This window comes from Pongo abelii, chromosome 12, assembly GCF_028885655.2.
Source record: "Pongo abelii isolate AG06213 chromosome 12, NHGRI_mPonAbe1-v2.0_pri, whole genome shotgun sequence".
NCBI classification, from domain to species: Eukaryota; Metazoa; Chordata; class Mammalia; order Primates; family Hominidae; genus Pongo; species Pongo abelii.
This window is the reverse complement of record NC_071997.2, coordinates 71,152,131-71,172,576: the sequence shown is the minus strand read 5'-3', so window position 1 is coordinate 71,172,576 and position 20,446 is coordinate 71,152,131. Positions and strand designations below refer to the sequence as shown.

The 20,446-nt window shown below is 37.9% G+C and overlaps 1 protein-coding gene across 5 annotated transcripts in view; it reads right to left on the bottom strand.

Annotated features, from left to right (window-relative positions):
• The window catches only part of USP34 (ubiquitin specific peptidase 34), a 281,740-nt gene that overhangs the window by 48,664 nt on the left and 212,630 nt on the right, over positions 1–20,446 (bottom strand). For all 5 annotated transcript variants that reach the window (XM_024242030.3, XM_054547514.2, XM_054547516.2 and 2 more), the window contains 7 exons: positions 20,326–20,403; positions 19,838–19,932; positions 11,977–12,149; positions 9,782–9,935; positions 8,659–8,737; positions 5,244–5,297; positions 5,038–5,133 (listed from right to left, as the gene is read on the bottom strand). In XM_024242030.3, the coding sequence (XP_024097798.2) occupies positions 5,038–5,133; positions 5,244–5,297; positions 8,659–8,737; positions 9,782–9,935; positions 11,977–12,149; positions 19,838–19,932; positions 20,326–20,403 (729 nt within the window). The remainder of the gene's footprint in view (positions 1–5,037; positions 5,134–5,243; positions 5,298–8,658; positions 8,738–9,781; positions 9,936–11,976; positions 12,150–19,837; positions 19,933–20,325; positions 20,404–20,446) is intronic.

Below are 20,446 nucleotides of genomic sequence, written 5' to 3'. Positions count from 1 at the left end.
CTAATATTTTGTAATTATTAATACTCATCTGGCTACCTCAAGCAATTGTGAGGTTTTTATTGTATTTATAAAAATGATCCAAGAATTCTGAAATCCTATTTGAAGAGCAAGTATATAAATAAATAAAATATAAGTCATGTTACATTCTGATAAGGTTATAAAAGAGAGGTTTACATCTAAAAGTTGGCACAATACTTAACTCTGGTTGGCAGACCTAAATCAGATGTGATTTGTTTATAAAAATCATGAAAAATTATTTCTGACATTAGGATTGTAGGATCACTGCTGTTTTTGTCTTCATCTGTCTGAATATCTTAAATATGACTTACATTTTTGTCAGTTCCATAAAACTATTTTTATCTAGATGTTCTGACTATTGATATTACTAGCTGTCTTTTGTAGGGTTATACTTCTGATTTTATTTTGGAATTTTGGTTGGTTGGTTCATTTTGAGCTGAAAGTCCCAACTTTATCTTTAATAATCCATTGAAGATTTTCAACTATCCCTCTTTGCCTCCCCAGCCCACTACACTAATTTAGAACTTAACTGGGTTCCTGCTCTACAGTGATATTCCAGAAATCACAGTCTAATCAGTGAATAGCCTGCTTCAGGGTTCTTGAGCATTTCCAGGCACAAAAACTTTCTATTAAGCTGTAGCCCCTGTATCACACTCTGTATCAGGCAGAGTCTGATAGCATTCTGCCCATCTCATTCAGTACTTTTCATAATAAGGGAGCCCCATTCTAAACTCTGGATTCCAGCCATGAGCTCAGTTGTAGATTCTGTGTCACAATTTTTGTCCCTTCAACCCCATAATGGGCTAACTACTGGTCAACATGATCTCCTGGACCTAAAGGCTGGTAATACTGTGGTTTCTATCATATAAGTGCTTTTGGTTCTGCTCTATTTTTGTTTTACAGAAACACTCATCTGTTTGATAGTCCTTTTTATACTGTATCTATGTATGTGTATAGCTATTTTCTGTGGATTTTTTTTCTTTTTTTTTTTAAGACAGGGTCTCACTCTGTTACCTGGGCTGGAGTGCAGCAGCATGATCACAGCTCACTGCAGCCTTGACCTCCCTGGTCTCAGGTGATCCTCCCACCTCAGCCTCCTGAGTAGCTGGGACCACAGGTGCGTGCCACCATGCCCAGCTAATATTTTTTATTTATTTATTTATTTTTTTTGTAGAGATGGGGTTTTGCCATGTTGCCCAGGCTGGTCTTGAACTCCTGGGGTCAAGCAATCCACCAACCTCCCAAAGTGCTGAGATTACAGGTGTAATCTCATCCTGCCCACCCTGCCCAGCCACCCTAGCTATTTTCTTTTTTCTTTTCTTTTCTTTTTTTTGAGACAGAGTTTCGTTCTTGTTGCCCAGGCTGGAGTGCAATGGCGCGATCTCGGCTCACGGCAATCTCCACCTCCAGGTTCAAGTGATTCTCTTGCCTCAGCCTCCCAAGTAGCTGGGATTACAGGTGCCCGCCACCACACCCAGTTAATTTTTGTATTTTTAGTAGAGAGGGGGTTTCATCACGTTGGTCAGGCTGGTCTCAAACTGCTGACCTCAGGTGATCCACCTGCCTCAGCCTCCCAAAGTGCTGGGATTACAGGTGTGAGGCAACGTGCCCAGCCTTACCCTAGCTATTTTCTACATAACTGTCCATCCTCATCTTGGGCCACTTTTCCTTGAACTTCCATCACAGCCATACAGGTCATCTTTTGGCTTCCAAAACATGCCAATAAGCTCTGTCCTTCCTAGGCAATTTGTACATAATGTTTTCTTTGCCTGGCCCAGAGCATTCTTCACATGATTACCTCTTCTCTAACTCTCAAGTTTCAGTTTACTTCCTGAAGCATTTCCTGACCCTTTTCTAGCAATCACTATCAACTACACTTTCTGAGAACTCTTACCTTCTATTATCTGTAAGAATCATTACAATTTATAATTAGTTTGCTTAATCTCTTTTATGCTTCTAAAATGTTTTATGTTATCTTCTGGGATTAATAACTATGCTTTATATGTACAAATCTAAAAAACCACATTCTGGTTTATATCTACAACCATATTAATGTTCATGTACACAGTATTTTACATTTTTAATTTAATTTTAAGAAAACACATAGGCACACCCATTTAAAAATAGTAAGCTGGAACAATTATAGAAAAAATTGTTGGCTTAGGTCTGCAATGAGGAATTTTCTAATGTACAGGCATATCTCATTTTATTGTGCTTCACTTTACTGCACTTTGCAGATGCAGTATTTTTAAACAAATTGAAGGGCTGTGGCAGCCCTGCAATCAAGCAAGTCTATTGGCACCATTTTTCTAATAGCATGTGCTCACTTTCTGTCTCTGTCACATTTTGGTAATTCCTGAAATATTTCAAACATTTTCGTCATTATTATATATTGTTACATTATATATTATTATATATTATATTATTATGGTGATCAATAATCAGTGTGATTTTTGACGTTACTGTTGTAATTGTTTCAGGGTACCACGAACTACACCCATATAAGACGGCAAACTTAATACATGTTGTGTGTGTTCTGACTGCTCCACCGACTAGCTGTTCACTTTCTCCCACTCCTCAGTCCTCCATATTCTCTGAGACAATAGTGGAATTAGGCCAATTAACAACCCTACAATGGCCTCTCTGTATCAAGTAAAAGGAGGAGTCACACATCTTTCACCTTAAATCAAAAGCTAGAAATGATTAAGCTTCCTCACTTTAAACGAGGGCCCTGTCACACACACACACACACACGTTTGAGAACCACTGATGTAAATAAAATACATCATCATTGTAAAGGTTTTATTTAAAATTTCATTTTACTTCACAAGTGGGCTAGTTGTCATTAAATACTGTTGGGTACTTATATAAAGCAAGGTCTAGATTTGTCTAATATCTTTAGGGCAAAAGGCTGTTGCACAAAAATGATTAAAATTAATTGTGGTTATGAGGACGGTTGAGATAAATTTTTATACAAATAGGTAAGTTTAGTAGCTTCAAATCTAATGAAGCCATTTATAATGAATACCATCTAATTCAGCTGCTAAATCCAATTCATGGAATTGAAAAAAGACAACATTCCTTGCTTTTTACCATTAACACATGTGCAGGCAAGATACTAGTTAAAAGCATTTGAGAACAATCCTGTAATCCCAGCACTTTGGGAGGCTGAGACGGGCGGATCAGGAGGTCAGGAGATTGAGACCATCCTGGCTAACACAGTGAAACCCCTCTCTACTAAAAATACAAAAAAGAAAACCCCTCTCTACTAAAAATACAAAAAAGAAATTAGCCGGGCGTGGTGGCGGGTGCCTGTAGTCCCAGCTCCTGGGGAGGCTGAGGCAGGAGAATGGCATGAACCCAGGAGGCGGAGACTGCAGTGAGCTGAGATCACGCCACTGCACTCCAGCCTGGGCGACACAGCAAGACTCCATCTCAAAAAAAAAAAAAAAAAAAAAGACTTGATCCCAATATTACAAAAAAAATTTTTTTTAATACAGATAGTAAAAGCTGAATTGTCTAGATGAATGCATACAATTTAATCAGGCGTGCATTTCTGGAGAGAATTTGCTTTTTTGTGTTTTTGGCTGACTGAATTTCTAACACCAAACCAAGACACATTCAGTTATGTACTCAATAATGTACTATTACTACTTAAAACATTATGAAATGAAGAAAGCCTCATAACTACAAATGAACACATTTGTATTCCTTAATATGTAAAATACATTTTTTTTTTGAGACGGAATCTCACTCTGTTGCCCAGGATGGAGTGTAGTGGCGCGATGTCGGCTCCGCCTCCCAGGTTCACGCCATTCTCCTGCCTCAGCCTCCCGAGTAGCTGGGACTACAGGTGCCCGCCACCATGCCCAGCTAATTCTTTGTATTTTTAGTAGAGATGGGGTTTTACCATGTTAGGCAGGATGGTCTCAATCTCTGGACCTCGTGATCCGCCCGCCTCAGCCTCCCAAAGTGCTGGGATTACAGGCATGAGTCACTGCGCCCAGCCCAGTTTTTTTTTTTTTTTTTTTTTTTTTTTTTTTTTTTTGAGACAGAGTTTTGCTCTGTTGCCCAGGCTGAAATGCAGTGGTGTGATCTCGGCTCACTATAACCTCCGCCTCTCGGGTTCAAGGGATTCTCTCGCCTAGGCCTCCTGTGTAGCTGGGATTACAGGTGCCCACCAACACACCCTGCTAATCTTTGTATTTTTAGTACAGCTGCAGTTTTGCCATGTTGGCCAGGTTGGTCTCGAACTCCTGGCCTCAAGTGATCCACCTGTCTGAGCTTCCCAAAGTGCTAGGATTATAGGCATGAGCCACTGCGCCCGGGTGTAAAATACATTTTAATGGCATTTCAATTACAGCGCATGCTTGAGGGCATGTGTCTATATCATGAGACACAACAGAAGGAACACTTACAAACCCATCATCCAATCTAAAAAGCAAAACATTACTAACCTCACAAATTGTTAAGTCACTGATTTCCTCAACCTTTTTGGCCCCCCGCCCCCTTTTTTTTTTTTTGAGATGGAGTCTTGCTCTGTCACCCAGGCTGGAGTGCAGTGGTGTGATCTCCATTCACTGCAACCTCCGCCTCCCAGGTTCAAGCAATTCTCTGCCTCAGCCTCCCAAGCAGCTGGGATTACAGGTGCCCACCACCATGCCCGGCTAATTTTTGTATTTTCAGTAGAAACAGAGTTTCATCATTTGGCCAGGCTGGTCTTGAACCCCTGACCTCGTGATCTACCCGCCTCGGCCTCCCAAAGTGCTGACATTACAGGCATGAGTCACCACACCCAGCCGCCTACTCTCTTTTAGTGATATTTTCTACTCCATTTAATCTCATTCATTTTCATTTACCGGTCTTATGTCAGTATTACCAAGACTATTTGTAAATACTCTTAAGATCTACTCAGAATTACAGATATCAACTTGTAGAACCTGTTCTTACACTACAGTATTCCTTGCATAAACACTTAATATATTTTTAAAATGTTGCTCAAGTGAAATTAACTTATACCTCCAGTAACTCTGACGAAACATCAAATTTGTATTCTCTGCCATTTTCTTCCTCTGGTTCCATGCGTTTGTAAAACAGCATATATGCACTGTGTGTCTTTAAGAGGCAAGAAAAAAATTTATTTTCATTTTGACAAAGTATTACTCTAAAAGTAGACAATGCAGAAGAAAAAACAATATAAAATTTTACATGAAAAAAATGGTTACCTTTTCAAAAGAGAAATCCATAAATTTATCTGTAACAGAATCATAGGTCTTGGTCTGTTTAAAAATACAAAAGTTTTACTTCTTTGAAAAAATGGGTATACTTAGCTATATTTATATATAAATTATTTCATAAACAGCTATTTTATACTTAATAGTAACTTTGTAAGTAGTTTTCAAACACCACCGCCTTCATAAAAATTCTACGTACTTCACAATTTGGCCAATATATCCTAATATCTTTTTTTTGGTTTTTATTATTTTTATTATTTTTAGATAGAGAACACTATAAAGTTGAGACTGAGAAAATTTACTATAACAAAAGAAAATAAATGAAGACAGTGAGGCAAGGAAACAGTTGGCCTTGTCCTAATTTTGGTAAATGCAATAAATAAGCGGAAATAAAAACTGAATTTAAATAGTTCTTTCTCAGCAACATTATAAATGAGAAAAGCATATTATTAAAATATCTCACTGGCTGTAATTTATTCTGACATCTCAAAACATCTACCTCCACCAATCCTTCACAAACATAATTTTGAACCTCAAAGTTGTAAGTAACTTTATGCAGATGAAATGGATTTGTCAGTACACACTTTAAGCAATCCAACTGATGGGAGACAGCAAAGGAAGCAACAAAAAAAAGGTAAGAGTCAACCAAAGATCACATACACACACACACACACACACGATGCAAAGGAAAGAAAAGGGACGGACACACACACACACACACACACACACACACACACTCACGATGCAAAGGAAAGAAAAGGGACCATGAAGTAATAAGAAGCAATCAGTAAAGATCTAGAATTTGAATAAGAAACAAAGATCATAGGACAAAAGGAGGCTGAACAAAGGATCACAGAGAGGTAAGTGAACATACGGAATATTACGAGAATTTAGTGGTGGGGCTTCTGAGAACTTAAAGACTGTTTCCTAATAAGTAAGGAGATGAGGATTCTACTGGTAATGCTGGAGAACTTCAGGTGTGCTGTGACAGAAAAAATTTAAAAAGCCAAGGGAAGCAGACAAGCAGCAGGGACAGAGGCAGACATTTTAAAACACAAAGACTGAAAACATTTTTTTTCCTTTGAGACGGAGTTTTGCTCATCTCCCAGGCTGGAGCGAAATGGCTCGATCTCAGCTCACTGCAACCTCCGCCTGGTTCAAGGGGTTCTCCTGCCTCAGCCTCCTGAGTAGCTGGGATTACAGGCGCCCACTATCACACCTGGCTAATTTTTTGCGTGTTTTAGTAGACACGGGGTTTCACCATGTTGGCCAGGATGGTCTCGAACTCCTGACCTCAAGCAATCTGCCTGCCTTGGCCTCCCAAAGTGCTGAGATTACAGGCCTGAGCCACCATGGCCCAGCGTACATTTTATTTTTTTTGAGATGGAGTTTTGCTCTTGTTACCCAGGCTGGAGTGCAATGGCGCGATGTCGGCTCACTGCAACCTCCATCTCCCGGGTTCAAGCGATTCTTCTGCCTCAGCCTCCTGAGTAGCTGGGACCACAGGCACCCGCCACCACACTCGGCTAATTTTTATATTTTTAGTGGAGGTGGGGTTTCCCCACATTGGCCATGCTGGTGTCGAACTCCTGACCTCAGGTGATCCACCCACTTCGGCCTCACAATGTGCTGGGATTACAGGTGTGAGCCACCATGCCCGGCCTCAAAACATTTTTTAAAGATACTTTACCATAAAATATGTAAAAGAAAAAAAAAAGTGGACCTGCAATTTTAAAAACTACTTTTTAAGAGAAGAGCCTTGCTCTTCTTCCTTCATTTTTTTTTTTTTAAAGGAAACATTCAGCTGAGTACGGTGGCTCATGCCTGTAATCCCAGCACTTTGGGAGCCCAAGGTGGGCGATCACAAGGTCAGGAGATCCAGACCATCCTAGCCAACATGGTGAAACCCCGTCTCCACTTAAAACACAAAAATTAGCTGGGCATGGTGGCACATGCCTGTAATCCCAGCTATTCAGGAGGCCGACGCAGGAGAATCACTTGAACCAGGAGTTGGAGGCTGCAGTGAGCCAAGATCACGCCACTGTACCCCAGCTTGGTGACAGAGTGAGACTGTCTCAAAAAAAAAAGGAAACATTCTAGGCTAACATCTACAGATGCAATTGGTTTAGTGGTGGCTTTAGCAGTAACTCAATGTTTACTTCCCTATTCTACCCATTTCTAAATTGTTAGCAAGTGGACCGCTTTTCTTTTTCCATTCAGCAGAGTAGACAAGAACACCGAGAAGCAATAAGGAAGCCCTTCATTAAAATCTGGGATGTGTATCATTTCTCAACTTTTGGCTAAGATCAACTATAAAATCCAGACTGTAAATGGTCAATTCATAACAAATATGGTTAAGTCAAAAAACAACTTTATTTGGGCTAATCTATGAAACGGAAATGACTAATATTTGTCTTGTGAGAATCAAGAGAATATTTTAAAACAGTTCTCAGAAAATTGATACTAGGATAAACTGCCTACAGAGAAGTGAAATTATTACAATACTCCAACCTAAATGTCTTTTAAATATCTATTGTTGGCTAGGTGCTGTGGCTCACGTCTGTAATCCCAGCACTTCAGAGGCTGCGGTAGGTGGATCACCTGGGTTCAGGGGTTTGAGACCAGCCTGGCCAACATGGTGAAACTCCATCTCTACTAAAAATACAAAAATTGGCTGGGGATGGTGGCAGGCACCTGTAATCCCAGCTACTCCCGAGGCTAAGACTTGAGAATAGCTGGAACCCAGGAGGTGGAGGTTGCAGTGAGCCGAGATCGTGCCACTGCACTCCAGTCTGGGCAACACAGCAAGATTCCGACTCGGGGGCGAAAAACAAAGAAGTCTTTTCTCAGTTATGTCACAGAGAAGATGTCCTTTTTCTATCCAGTATCTAGTGTTATCCAGGTTGCTGCTGGTGTTATAAAAAGCACTGAAAGAACAATCCTTTAAAACTTAGCTCAAGCCAACTTCCCTGCCAAACATTTTTTAAATTTTTTCTTATTGTGAATCAGGTAGCCTCTTGAGCCACAGTAAGCTAAGAGAGACTCCCTTGTCAAAGATTTTTCAGATTAAGTTAGTAAACAGTAATTTCTTTTTGCTCTGATCCCACAGAATTCACTGAGTAAACAATTTACTCAATCTTTATTCTCATGGCACTGTAATTCAACTCCCATACTACTAAGCTTTTATTTGTCTTACCTTCTTAATTGGGCTGTTGTGGAAAGCAGAAATAGCACTTTAAAAATATTTCTGAGAACATATTAAACTTACAATTAATATCAATTGAATAAATTTTTGATTTAATCATAGCAATTAAAAGAAAGTTAAGCGACTCTGCTACTGGATTTTACGGTATGACAAAGCACTTGGAAAGACACAAACCATTTATAATTTCTGAATAAAACTTACCGTCATCTCTCCACCAAAACATTCAGATGCAAGTTGAGCAGAATCAAAAGGTTTTACCTCAGCATCATTAAAAAGATACCTAAAATAGAGCATACAGTATTAATCCAGTATGCATATAATGAGTATCTTCATATTATGTCTACTATTTTTTGAATAACCAATGTTACAAGTGTCAAATTATTATTTCATGAGGTAAATTCTAAGTTCTTATTTTTACAATTCTAATCTACTAGAAATTGGAAATATAATTTTATAACATACTCTTAAGCACCTTATAATCAGATAGATCCATTTATGACCTAGGATTAACAAAAGAATTCATAAAAGAAATAAAAAAGTTTGTTTAAATATAACATGTAACACTATTAGGAAAAATTAAGAGATTGGGAGAACTTTCAAAGGTACCATTTCAAAATTTATGATCAAAAAAAGATCCAAAATATACTTATGGAAACATTCAAATGGATAAAAAAAGGAAAAGGCACCATGGACATGATGGGTGAAGGAGTGAAAAATAATTCAATGAAACTATTCTGCTAACTGAAAATCAATTAACAATTGTACATTTTCTTCAAAGCAATATCCCCAGCACTTAGAACAGTGCCTATAGCACACATATAGTACCTATAGGCCAGACCCTACCTAACAATATCTGAAGACCAAAAAACAGGTACTGGGGACTGGTTTAATGACTTCCAACCATTAACTCGATAAAAGGATAAAAAGAAAGTGTGTGTGGTCCTCCCAATAGAAGGAGAAACAAGCAGAGCATGCAGGTAACTTCTAATGGCACATATAAGGCTACCCTGTAGAAGATATTCAATAAACAGCTCTTGAATGAATAGAGAAGAGTTGAAATGTTGTCTATAAATCTCCTAAAGTTGTCTGCAAAACTGTGTGTTCATTTCTCCAAGGAAAAGATTCAAATTCTCAAGAGTTAAAAGATCCGTATGTTTAAGAACTGATTTACACTGTCTGTTGAAAGTTATCCTTCATTTAAAAATTCTGTCTGCCTCGTTTCCAACTTTCGTGGGAAGTTTTTAGAAAACTAAGCACTGAAAACATATCAGAAAACTACCATAAATTCTTAAAGGAAAAAAGTTTTGAAATATTTAAAACTCACCATTTATTGTTTTTATAAGCATGCGGATTTACTATATCTCTGATAAAGCTATAATAGTGTCCACCATCTGCCGTTCCTGTGTGAACAGTTACTCCTATCAAGTCATATTCATAGCTCTCTGAGTCTTTTGAATGATCACTGACTTCTTTAAAACCTGAAATGATTTACATAGAATGGAAATAATTTTCCAAACTTCACAACAGTTACTTAGAAACACTTTTTAAAATAAACTTTATTAATTACAATATTTTATTAAAGTCATTTTAATAAAATAAAAATAATTTTCCCAATGTCACAACAGTTACTTAGAATCACTTTTTATAATAAACTTTATTTACAGAAATAGGCACAAATAGTTTATATGTTAAATAGGTACAAAAACAACTATTTGCTAGTCATTCACCATCCTTAGCCTACTACCATAAAGGACATATTATACAAACCACTAGAAAAACAACCATGTGTTAGTACATAATTATGGACAACTTCAATATAAAGTATAAATATAAAATATTTTTGTTTAATCTGACTAGTCTTTTGAAATAGGTAATATAAAATGCTCCATTCTATTTAATCTTTACTAGGAGCAGACAAACATAAGACCTAAAAAGGAATTAGCATACTTCTTTTATTCTCATGTTAAGAAAAGTGGTTTAAACATGGTTTCCTTTTAAAAAAAAAAAAGGAAAACGAACCAATGTACTGGCAGCTTCCAAATATACATCAGTTGATAAAAAACACTATGTATTAAGAGATTTGTGTAGACAGAAACAAAATAAAGAAAAAGGTACACTTCCTATCCCCAAAGATTTAAAATCTAAAGGTAATAAAAGATACTGAGGAAAAAAAATGTAGAGTGGTCTAATAACTTTGAAGACGATGTATGATCTATGATCTGTATTCCCACTACCACACAGAAAGGAAAAAGTAGAATACGGAATAAGGAAATGATGAGATTTGGCTGACTTGAGGGTACAGTCTGAACTGGAACATGAAGAGATAATTAGGTCAGTAAGAGAAGGGTATGACTCAAGGTGTCAAGGCAGTGGCTGAGGAGTGTAGATATGCTTACAGAGGCAGTGCCAGCATCTGACTGCATCACTTGTGGCCTAACAAATTCCTTTATCCTGGCATAAATTCTGCTATCTCCACAAGTGGAGACATCACAAGAAATATAACAAAGCACAGCTGTGAGGAGGTTCTGCTCTACTTTTCCAGAAAAAAAATGTTTTTCAAATAGATGGAGTCTTGCTCTACCATCCAGGCGGGAATGCAGTGGCATAATCATAGCTTACTGCAGCCCTGGACTCCTGGGCTCAAGTGATCCTCCCATCTCAGCCTCCCAATAGCTGTGACCATAGGCATGTGTCACTGCACCTGTCTAATTTTTCAAATGGTTTAATAATAGGTCTAAAAAGTAGGATGTATACATACAATGCCCACTTCTTAACTTCGCCTGTCATCTCTACTGGTCCATGTTCTACAACTTATTTTTATTTTTTTGAGACAGAGTCTCACTCTGTCGCCCAGGCTGGAGTGCAGTGGCGCGATCTCAGCTCGCTGCACCCTTCCTAAAGAAGGATAAATGAGCAAGAGGCCGAGCACAGTGGCTCACACCTGTAATCCAAGCACTTGAGGAGGCCGAGGCAGGTGGATCGCCTGAGGTCAGGAGTTCGAGACCAGCCTAGCCAACACGGTGAAACCTTGTCTCTACTAAAAATACAAAAATTAGCTGGGCCTGGTGGTGCGTGCCTATGGTCCCAGCTTCTTGGGAGGCTGAGGCACAAGAATTACTTGAACCTGGGAGGTGGAGTGAGCCAAGATCGTGCCACTGCATTCCAGCCTGGGAGACAGAATAAGACTGTCTCAGGAGACAAAAAAAAAAACACACACACACACAAAAACAACATAAAAAGACTTACCCCACGAGATTTAAGCTCCACAAGAGCAACAACTGTGCTTATCCTGTTCACCACTGTGTCTCCAGTATACAGAAGAGTGCCTAGGAACATAGTCCTAGTAGATACTAAATATTTACTGGTTAACTGACTGAATGCATGACATTGTCTTAACCTTCTCCCTTCTAAGATTCAATTTTTGTTAACTGTGTAGTTGATGACAACTTTATAATTATGCCTACCTTGTTATGGAGATTGACAATAATCACAGACAAGAGAAAGAAATGGAAAAATCACCTTCTTTCCTCTCACTCTTTCCCATAAGAAAATCTTCTGTATAGGGCGTCATGTCCAAACGTAATGGGAAGGAAAAGTGTGTATTCACTTTCTCTTTCATCATCGTGACCATATTAAATGTATATCTCATAGTATTGAAACTCAAAATGCGAGGCAGTTTCTTAAAACATGCCCTGAGAGACAAGAAAAAAATTAATAAAGATTATTTTTCACAAATATTTCAGTTGGTTTGAGTTCTGTTATGCTATATCCATTTCAATTTTCAACTCAGAGTTAAGAAGTATATTAGTCCCCCTTATCCGCAGGGGATACCTTCTGAGACTCCCCTGACTGCCTGAAACCGAGGACAGTACCGAACTCTATATACACTATGGTTTCTCCTAAACAGACATACCTATGACAAAGCAAATTTAGAAATTAGGCACAGCAAGAGATTAACAAGTATTAATAAAATAGAACAATTATAACAATATACTGTTCACAATTTCACAGATTTTAGCAACGTCATCGTATGTTTTCTTTCCATATTCCAGATAAAGTTTAATTTATAAATTAGGCACAGCAAGAGATTAACAAGTATTAATAAAATAGAACATTCTAACAATATACTGTTCACAATTTTACAGATTTTAGCGACCTCATCATATGATTTTTTTCTTTTCATATTAAGTTGAGAACTTTAAGGCATTTTACGGCTTCTCTTTGGCAAAGCCCAACTGTTATGATCACTACTCTTGCACTTTGGTGCCATTAAGTAAAATAAAGGTTTCTTGAATACGAGCAGTGCAATACTGCAAAGGTAACCAAAAGGGCTACTAAGTGACTAATGAACAAGTAGTGTATACACCATGGACATGCTGGACAAAGGGATGGTTTACATCCCAGGTGGGGACTGTACCAGATTTTATCATGCTACTCAGTCCAGTGGGCAATTTAAAACTTAAGAATTATTTTTGAAATTTTCTATGTAATATTCTCAGACGTTGCCTGTCTGCAGGTAACAAACTGCAGAAAGCAAAACCACAGAGAAGGGAGACTATAGAAGTATTCTAAATCACATTATTATTAAAACTATACAGTCAGTCCCTGAGCACTAGGCAGCAGCACTCCTGCTCGCCCTTTTCCCACCGCCCACCACTGAAGGGCAGCCTGATGCCTGGCAGCCACCCTCTAGCACCATGTCACAGAGCAGAGTCCCCACGATGCAGAAGAAGAGTCTGCAGGGCTCCTGGTAGAATTACACTTTAGCAATAACAGGAATGGGGGCAATGTTCCAGCCTCAGTTTCTGTTTCTACCAGTGACATGGAAAAAGTACTGCTAGATGCCCAGCATGAGTCTGGACAGAATATCTCCAGGAGTTCTCACTGTGACAGGATACCTCGCTCTCAGACATCAGAAGATACTAACAGAGCTGCTGAAACAGCCAGCCATAGCATTGGAGAGAAAAACAGCTCTCAGGCTAGGCGCGGTGGCTCATGCCTGTAATACCAGCACTTTGGAGGGCTAAAGTGGGCAGACTGCTTGAGGCCAGGAGTTCGAGATCATTCTGGCCAACATGGCGAAACCATGTCTCTACTAAAAATATAAAAATTAGCTGGGTGCGGTAGTGTGCAAGCCTGTAACCCCAACTACTTGGGAGGCTGAGGTTGCAGGGAGCCAAGATCACACCACCGCACTCCAGCCTGGACAACAGAGCAAGACTCAAAAAAGAAGAAAGAAAAACAGCTCTCAGTCTGAGGAAGGTTATATTGAGAGAAGGAAAGAAGTTGAAAGCATTTTGAAAAAAAAACCTCAGATTGGACATGGGATTGGTTGAGTTAACCAGAAAATATTCCCCCCAAGGAGTTCCTCTCATAAGGGCTTGCTGTACATTAATGCATATAATTTTTACAACAATCCTATAAGGAAAGTACTGTTACTCTCTCCTGTTTATAGATTAAACACCTCACGTGCATGGCCACTCTCAGCATGAGAAACATAAGCATCATGAAGAAAGAGGGCATATTCTCTGCAAAATTTCTGAAGGTTTTTCTTACATCTCTGCTGTTCTCTCATTTACTGGCCACTGGATTGGGAATGTCTATTAAAAGGTGGCTGACAACCTCCACCAGCACCTTTTCATGAAGAATTGGAATCTGGCTGTTCATTAGTGGGATTGTATTTGAGCTTGCACATAGTTAATTGAAGAGCTGTTATGATCCTTGTATGGCTGCATCACTTGTGTTTACTTGTTCTATAACTCCTGCATTCCTAATTTAGTAAAATCAAAGAATAGACACTAAAATCAGGCTGATCTACAATTATACTTAAGGGATCAATAGGCAAGTCAGACTGATTAATATCTACTGTAGGCTGGGTGCGGTGGCTCACGCCTGTAATCCCAGCACTTTGGGAGACCGGAGCAGGTGGATCACGAGATCAGGAGATCGAGACCATCCTGGCTAACACGGTGAAACCCCGTGTCTACTAAAAACACAAAAAATTAGCCGGGTGTGGTGGCGGATGCCTGTAGTCCCAGCTACCCAGGAGGCTGAGGCAGGTGAATGGCGTGGACCTGGGAGGCGGAGCTGGCAGTGAACCGAGATTGTGCCACTGCACTCTAGCCTGGGCGACCAAGCGAGACTCCATCTCAAACAAATAAATAAATAAATAAATAAATCTACTGTAAAAACTTGGTAGTAAATTTTCACTGGATATTAGATATAAATATCTGAATATGAACAATTTCACTAGTCTTGATGTATGTAGTACTTTAAAAATTATCTATAACCTTAATTCAGTTAAAAAACTATATTTCAAAAGAATGAATAACACTGATATTAAAATCACTACTTTAAAGAGTTTGTCCAAAATAAATATTGTGGCCTTATATTACACTACTGTAGAAAATATTATTTAATTTAAATGAATGCAGGTTGTCTACTAAAGATTACACACAACTATGCTAATTTTTCTTAATAGAAGCCAAGCTATAACTACAAACTCAGCTGTATCGTTTACATATGAAACTACTCTTGCTTTTGCAGTATAAGGTCTTCAGCCTCTGATTATTAGGTAATCACCTTGGATGACGAGTCAGCTGCTCAGTATCTTTTTACTCTTCATCACTCTGCATTTGTGAATTTATTCCTATCCTTTGTCCTCAACTTTCGTGTGCTCTTAAATATCAGCTTTATTCTAAGCAAATTTGTGTCTACTTTAAAAGACTGGAAATGAAAAAATCTTTGCCAAATCCATCAGATTACTGTATTTACATAAGGTTTAACATCAAATGTCATAAAAGCTTCTTGATGAAACCAGGACTGCTCCCCATTTGGACATTTTTTTCTTTCTACAGCATCCTTGTTAGAAAGGCTGCCCCCTTGACATACTGTATATACGTGACTGTGCATTTGTTTCATCTTTCCATACTTAATTCGATTGTTAAACATTTTAATTTGTTTTTAAAAAAACAGCAAACACACCCACAACTTTTTCCATTCTGACAAGATTTTCCTATGTCGAGATAAGAAAAATAAAATGTTATGGTAGACTATGATAAACACCATGATAAAGATACAAAAGGGTGCTATGGAAGCATGAAAAGGAGTTCCATCATTATCCAGGGCCAAGGAGGTCTTGGTTCAGAGTTTTCTTTTCTTCCCTAAATAAAAGGAATCAAAATACTTATTTTTGTGAACCAGAATTGCAAAGTCTGGCTGTAATCCCTTACTAGATGAATGACCATATATAAGTTACTTAACCTCTCTGAGCTTAATTGCTGGGTTGTAAAATGGAGATTACCTACCCCATACTATCTTTGAAACACTGCCTGGCAAACAGCATTCACTTAAGTGTCAATTGCTGCTACTACAATAACAATAGCAGCAGCAGCAGCAACAGCAGAAAATCAACTGGTCACCTAAATCCTATACCATAACATATTGCTAGTTCAAGTTCAATTTAAGCAGACAAAAATATACAAACTCTGATTTACAAAAAAATGAATTTTAGGGAATAATTTTCCACTGCACATAAATATCAAAAGAGAATTTATTTAAACCAAGAACACAGTCAAAAATAAAAAAAGTATGAATTTAGGGAAACAAGGAATGAAAGATGTTACAGGCAGAGGGAATGAAAATTTCAAAAATTCACTATTTTAGATTATTTGGGAGACTGGCAAATGAAGTATAACAGAGTCAAATGTATGTAATGATAGAGTGTGAACTTCATCCTAACAATTCTGAAGAATAACTAATGAACTTGTGGCATGGGCTGAAACCATGCATTGTGTCAATAAATAAAAGAGATGAGCAGATCCAGAAAGACTGGAGAACAGGTGACAGAGCACAGCAAAGCATTCTAAACTAGGATGACAAAAATAAACAAAACACATCACTAAACTACCTTCTGGAAAAACCCAATGCTTTTATTCAGCTGTCATTTTCTTAGTTCAGAATGCTTTGTCAGTAGCATATCAGTAAAAAATTGGTATTATGGTGATTGATAAGTTACTCAGGTAAAATGAATAGATTGAGAAAACCAGAGGTCTGAAAACAGAGCAGTATATGATCCTACTGAAGATAATAAGCACTTTGTTCACTTCCTCAATTGGCCCATTTCTGTTGAATATTATGTTAGTACAGAGATATAAAAGTATGGTAAGAACAAAAATGACTGACTACCTGGGAGAGATGTGACAGGTATTTCAGAAAAACAGCAGAATCCTATCAGTCAAAAGAAGGGGGTTATCAAGAACGACAGATTTAATCATTACATTTATTCCAATTAGAATTCTCCAAAGAACTTGACTCAGACCCTTGATGATCTTTTAGTGACTCATTTATTATATTCCTCTACAGCAGTTAACTTTTGACTGACTCCATTTTATGTATGTCCCTAACTCTTATCCTAACCCAACTCTCATCAGATGAGTTTGTCTTCTTCGTGTAATCACCTGCATAGCTATGCTTTCATTTGACTATGTCCACCTAACAACTTGCCCAACTACACCTCTTGAAATTGGAAAAATGAATACCATCCCTTTCAAATAAACACTGACCTGGAAAACCTCCTCTTAAGCAATTTTAGTATCTTATTGTATAATGACTTTTTATTCTCTGCCTTCAAACATGCTCTGATATCTTTCATCTAGAAAAATCCTTTGTTTGAGACCCAAAACTCTTTCTGGCTACTATTTTCCTTGCTGTTTTTGTTGCCCTTTTTTTTTTTTTTTTTTTTTTGAGACATAGTCTTGCTCTGTCACCCAGGTTGGAGTGAAGGGGCATGATCTTGGCTCACTGCAACCTCCGCCTCCCAGGTTCAAGCGATTCTCCTGCCCCACCCTCCCAAGCAGCTGGGACTACAGGTGTGAGCCACCACAACCAGCTAATTTTTGTATTTTTAGTAGAGACAGGGTTTCACCATGTTTGCCAGGCTGGTCTCGAACTCCTGACCTCAGGCAATCCACCTGCCTTGGCCTCCCAAAGTGCTGGGATTACAGGCATGCACCACCGTCCCCGGCCTGTTGCCAAACTTTAAAAATCAATGATTTATGCTTGATTCCATGTGTCCCGACAATGTTGCTTCTATTCCTATAACCTGACAAAACACATCACTAAACTACCTTCTGGAAAAACCCAATGCTTTTATTCAGCTGTCATTTTCTTTCGTCTCTGTGAATTATGTTAATTTATTAGTTTCTTCTTGAGATTCTCTTCCCAGTTTGGGGGTTACCATTTTATCCTAATCTTTCTTTCTTTCCTTGTCTCTCTTCAGTCACTTTGTCCTCTGTACTTTTAGGTTGGCTTAGCTCTTAGTCTTTTCCAACAATTACATTATTTCTCAGGCAGATATTCTGATAGATTCAATCACACAGATAAACCTAAAACTTGGATGGCAATAATGTGACGCCATTGTGTTACCAATCTTATTTTCCACTACTGCTCCATGTGAATACATTACTTAAAAATGCAGGCTGGCCTAATCCTAGAATTTTTGCACATTCAAGGTCATTTCTATTTCTCTGCATTCGTTCTTAGTAACTAACTGCATAAGATGCTCTTTTCAATCCAATTTCTATTTGTCTTTCAATATAAAATTAAAATGTTTACTCAACTACTCTGTCCTAAACTTGCCATTTTATGGCTCTTAAGAGCCTTTTGGCCAGGTGCAGTGGCTTCATGCCTGTAATCTCAGCATTTTTGGAGGCTGAGGTGGGCGGACTGTTTGAGCCCAAGAGTTCAAGACCAGCCTGGAGAACATGTGAATCATGAAAGAATAATAATAAAGGGAAAAAAATGTATAATATTTGGCATGCATTAGTAGAACAAGTATAGCATTTTTTTTTTCTTTTTTGAGACAGGTTCTCAATTTTTCACCGAGGCTGGAGTGCAATGGCACAATCATGGCTCACTGTAAGCTACCTTCCGGCCTCAAGTGATCCTCCTGATTCAGCCTCCCGAGTAGCTGAGACTGTAAGCGCATGCCACGTCTGGCTAATTTCTAAAATTTTTTGTAGCAACAGTGTTTCCCTATGTTGCCCTCAAACTCCTGGGCTCAAGTGAACATCCCTGAACTCCCAAAGTGCTGGGATTACAGATGGGACCCACTGTATGTGTAAGGCAATTTTTATTTGAAGACCACTAAATTATTATTTTCCAAGAAATTCTACTAAAAATCAAAGCTGAGGAAGAATATTTTTGATCAATGTATCAAAATATACATATCCAAAAATAACAACAATACACTGGAAGGGAACCAGCTTGAATGTATTATAGTATAAACACTTATTTAACACTCTTAACTCAACAGTTACTAACTCTCAAATCTACCTCTACTCTAGACCTCTCACCAAGCTCTAACCGTAACAGCCAACTGCCTGCAGGACCTTTCTAGCCGGATGCCCCAATGAGAACTCAAATTCAACTTGATTATCTCCCTGAAATTTGCTTATTTGTATCTTAGGAATCAGCATTGGGAAAGTTTCTTTATTCTGTGACTCCATGTCTTCACATGTAAAATGGGGATAATAACAGCATCTACTGCAAAGAAATACTGTGAGGATTAACTGAATTAAAGTTCTCAGAACAGTGCTTGCTAAATAAAAATACTATGGAAAGGCTAGCTAGTACAAAAAGTCCCTAGTTAGCTACTACAGAAAATTCCAAAAATAAACAATTCATAAGTGGTGTGGTGTTCTGAGTATCATGATAAAATCTTGTACCATCCTGCTTAAGATATGAATCATCCCTTTGTCCAGCTTATCTGTGCTGCAGACACTACCCACTTATTGGTCACTTAATAGCTCTCTTATTACATGGGCTGTCATAGTATTGCAATGCTTCTGTTCAAGTAACCCTTATTTGACTTAATAATGGCCCCAAAGGGCAAGAATACTGAGCTTCATTTGTAATTTAAACTTTATCATAGGTATGTTATGCACAGCAAAAAGCAGTATATATAGGGTTCAGTACAATCTGAGGTTTCAGACATCTATTGTGGGGTCTTGCAACATTTCCCGAGGATAAGGGGTTCCACTGTATTACCTGAGAAAACGCCACAAAAGCCAGACATCTGAGACTCGATACAGATAATGATGAAAATGATCAATGTACTTAATGTCCATGTATCTGCTCCCCAAAATCTACATTGTTTCAAGTTGAGTGATTACCACTTTCATACAGCTCAGTATATGTCAAAATATAATGGTAATTCACTGAATAACTAGATGAAAAGTTGCTCCATGAGACTGAGCTCCATGCAGCTGATTTTTACCTTCATCATATAATTTCCATCAAAGTTTAATCTTAGTTTACCCTTAGTTTGTCTTTCACTTCTACGGTGAACATAATAAAAATCACATTTGAAAAAGCATACCTTTTTTCAGCTCGTACTTTCTTCCCACAATGAGAACAAGTATACATGTTATCACCTTCCAAAGTGTCTTTTATAGTAACTTCATCAAGAGATTCCTGTGTATAAAACCACATTTAAAAGTTTCACATTATTGTTTATAGCATGCAAATATACAAAAGGTGGCAATTACAATTTTTGACAGAATGCTCAGCAAAAAATTTTTTTTTTTTAAAGTGAATTCTTAAATTTTAGTAAAAAACTGTTTTTCCTCATATTAAGATATTCTACAAATCTTAGTAACTTTTTTGAAGGGTTAATTAAAAATTTAAATTTTGATTGGGCAAAAAAAGCTTTATGGTTGATGTTTAATTCGTATTTGAATTAACAGTAAGAAGAAAATACATAGAAACATGAAAAAAGTTTAAAAATATCAAGATGACAAACATAAACCCGCTATACACAATCAGTTAAAAGCATAAAGTAAAAAAATTATGTGCATTATTACTCACATAAATGTTCTTCATATCAGCCACTTGGCACCTCACAGTATAAAACTCTTCAGCAGTTTGACTAACATGTTCACAATCCTAATCAATAGACATAAAAAAATTAGTAAAAACTAGTAAATTA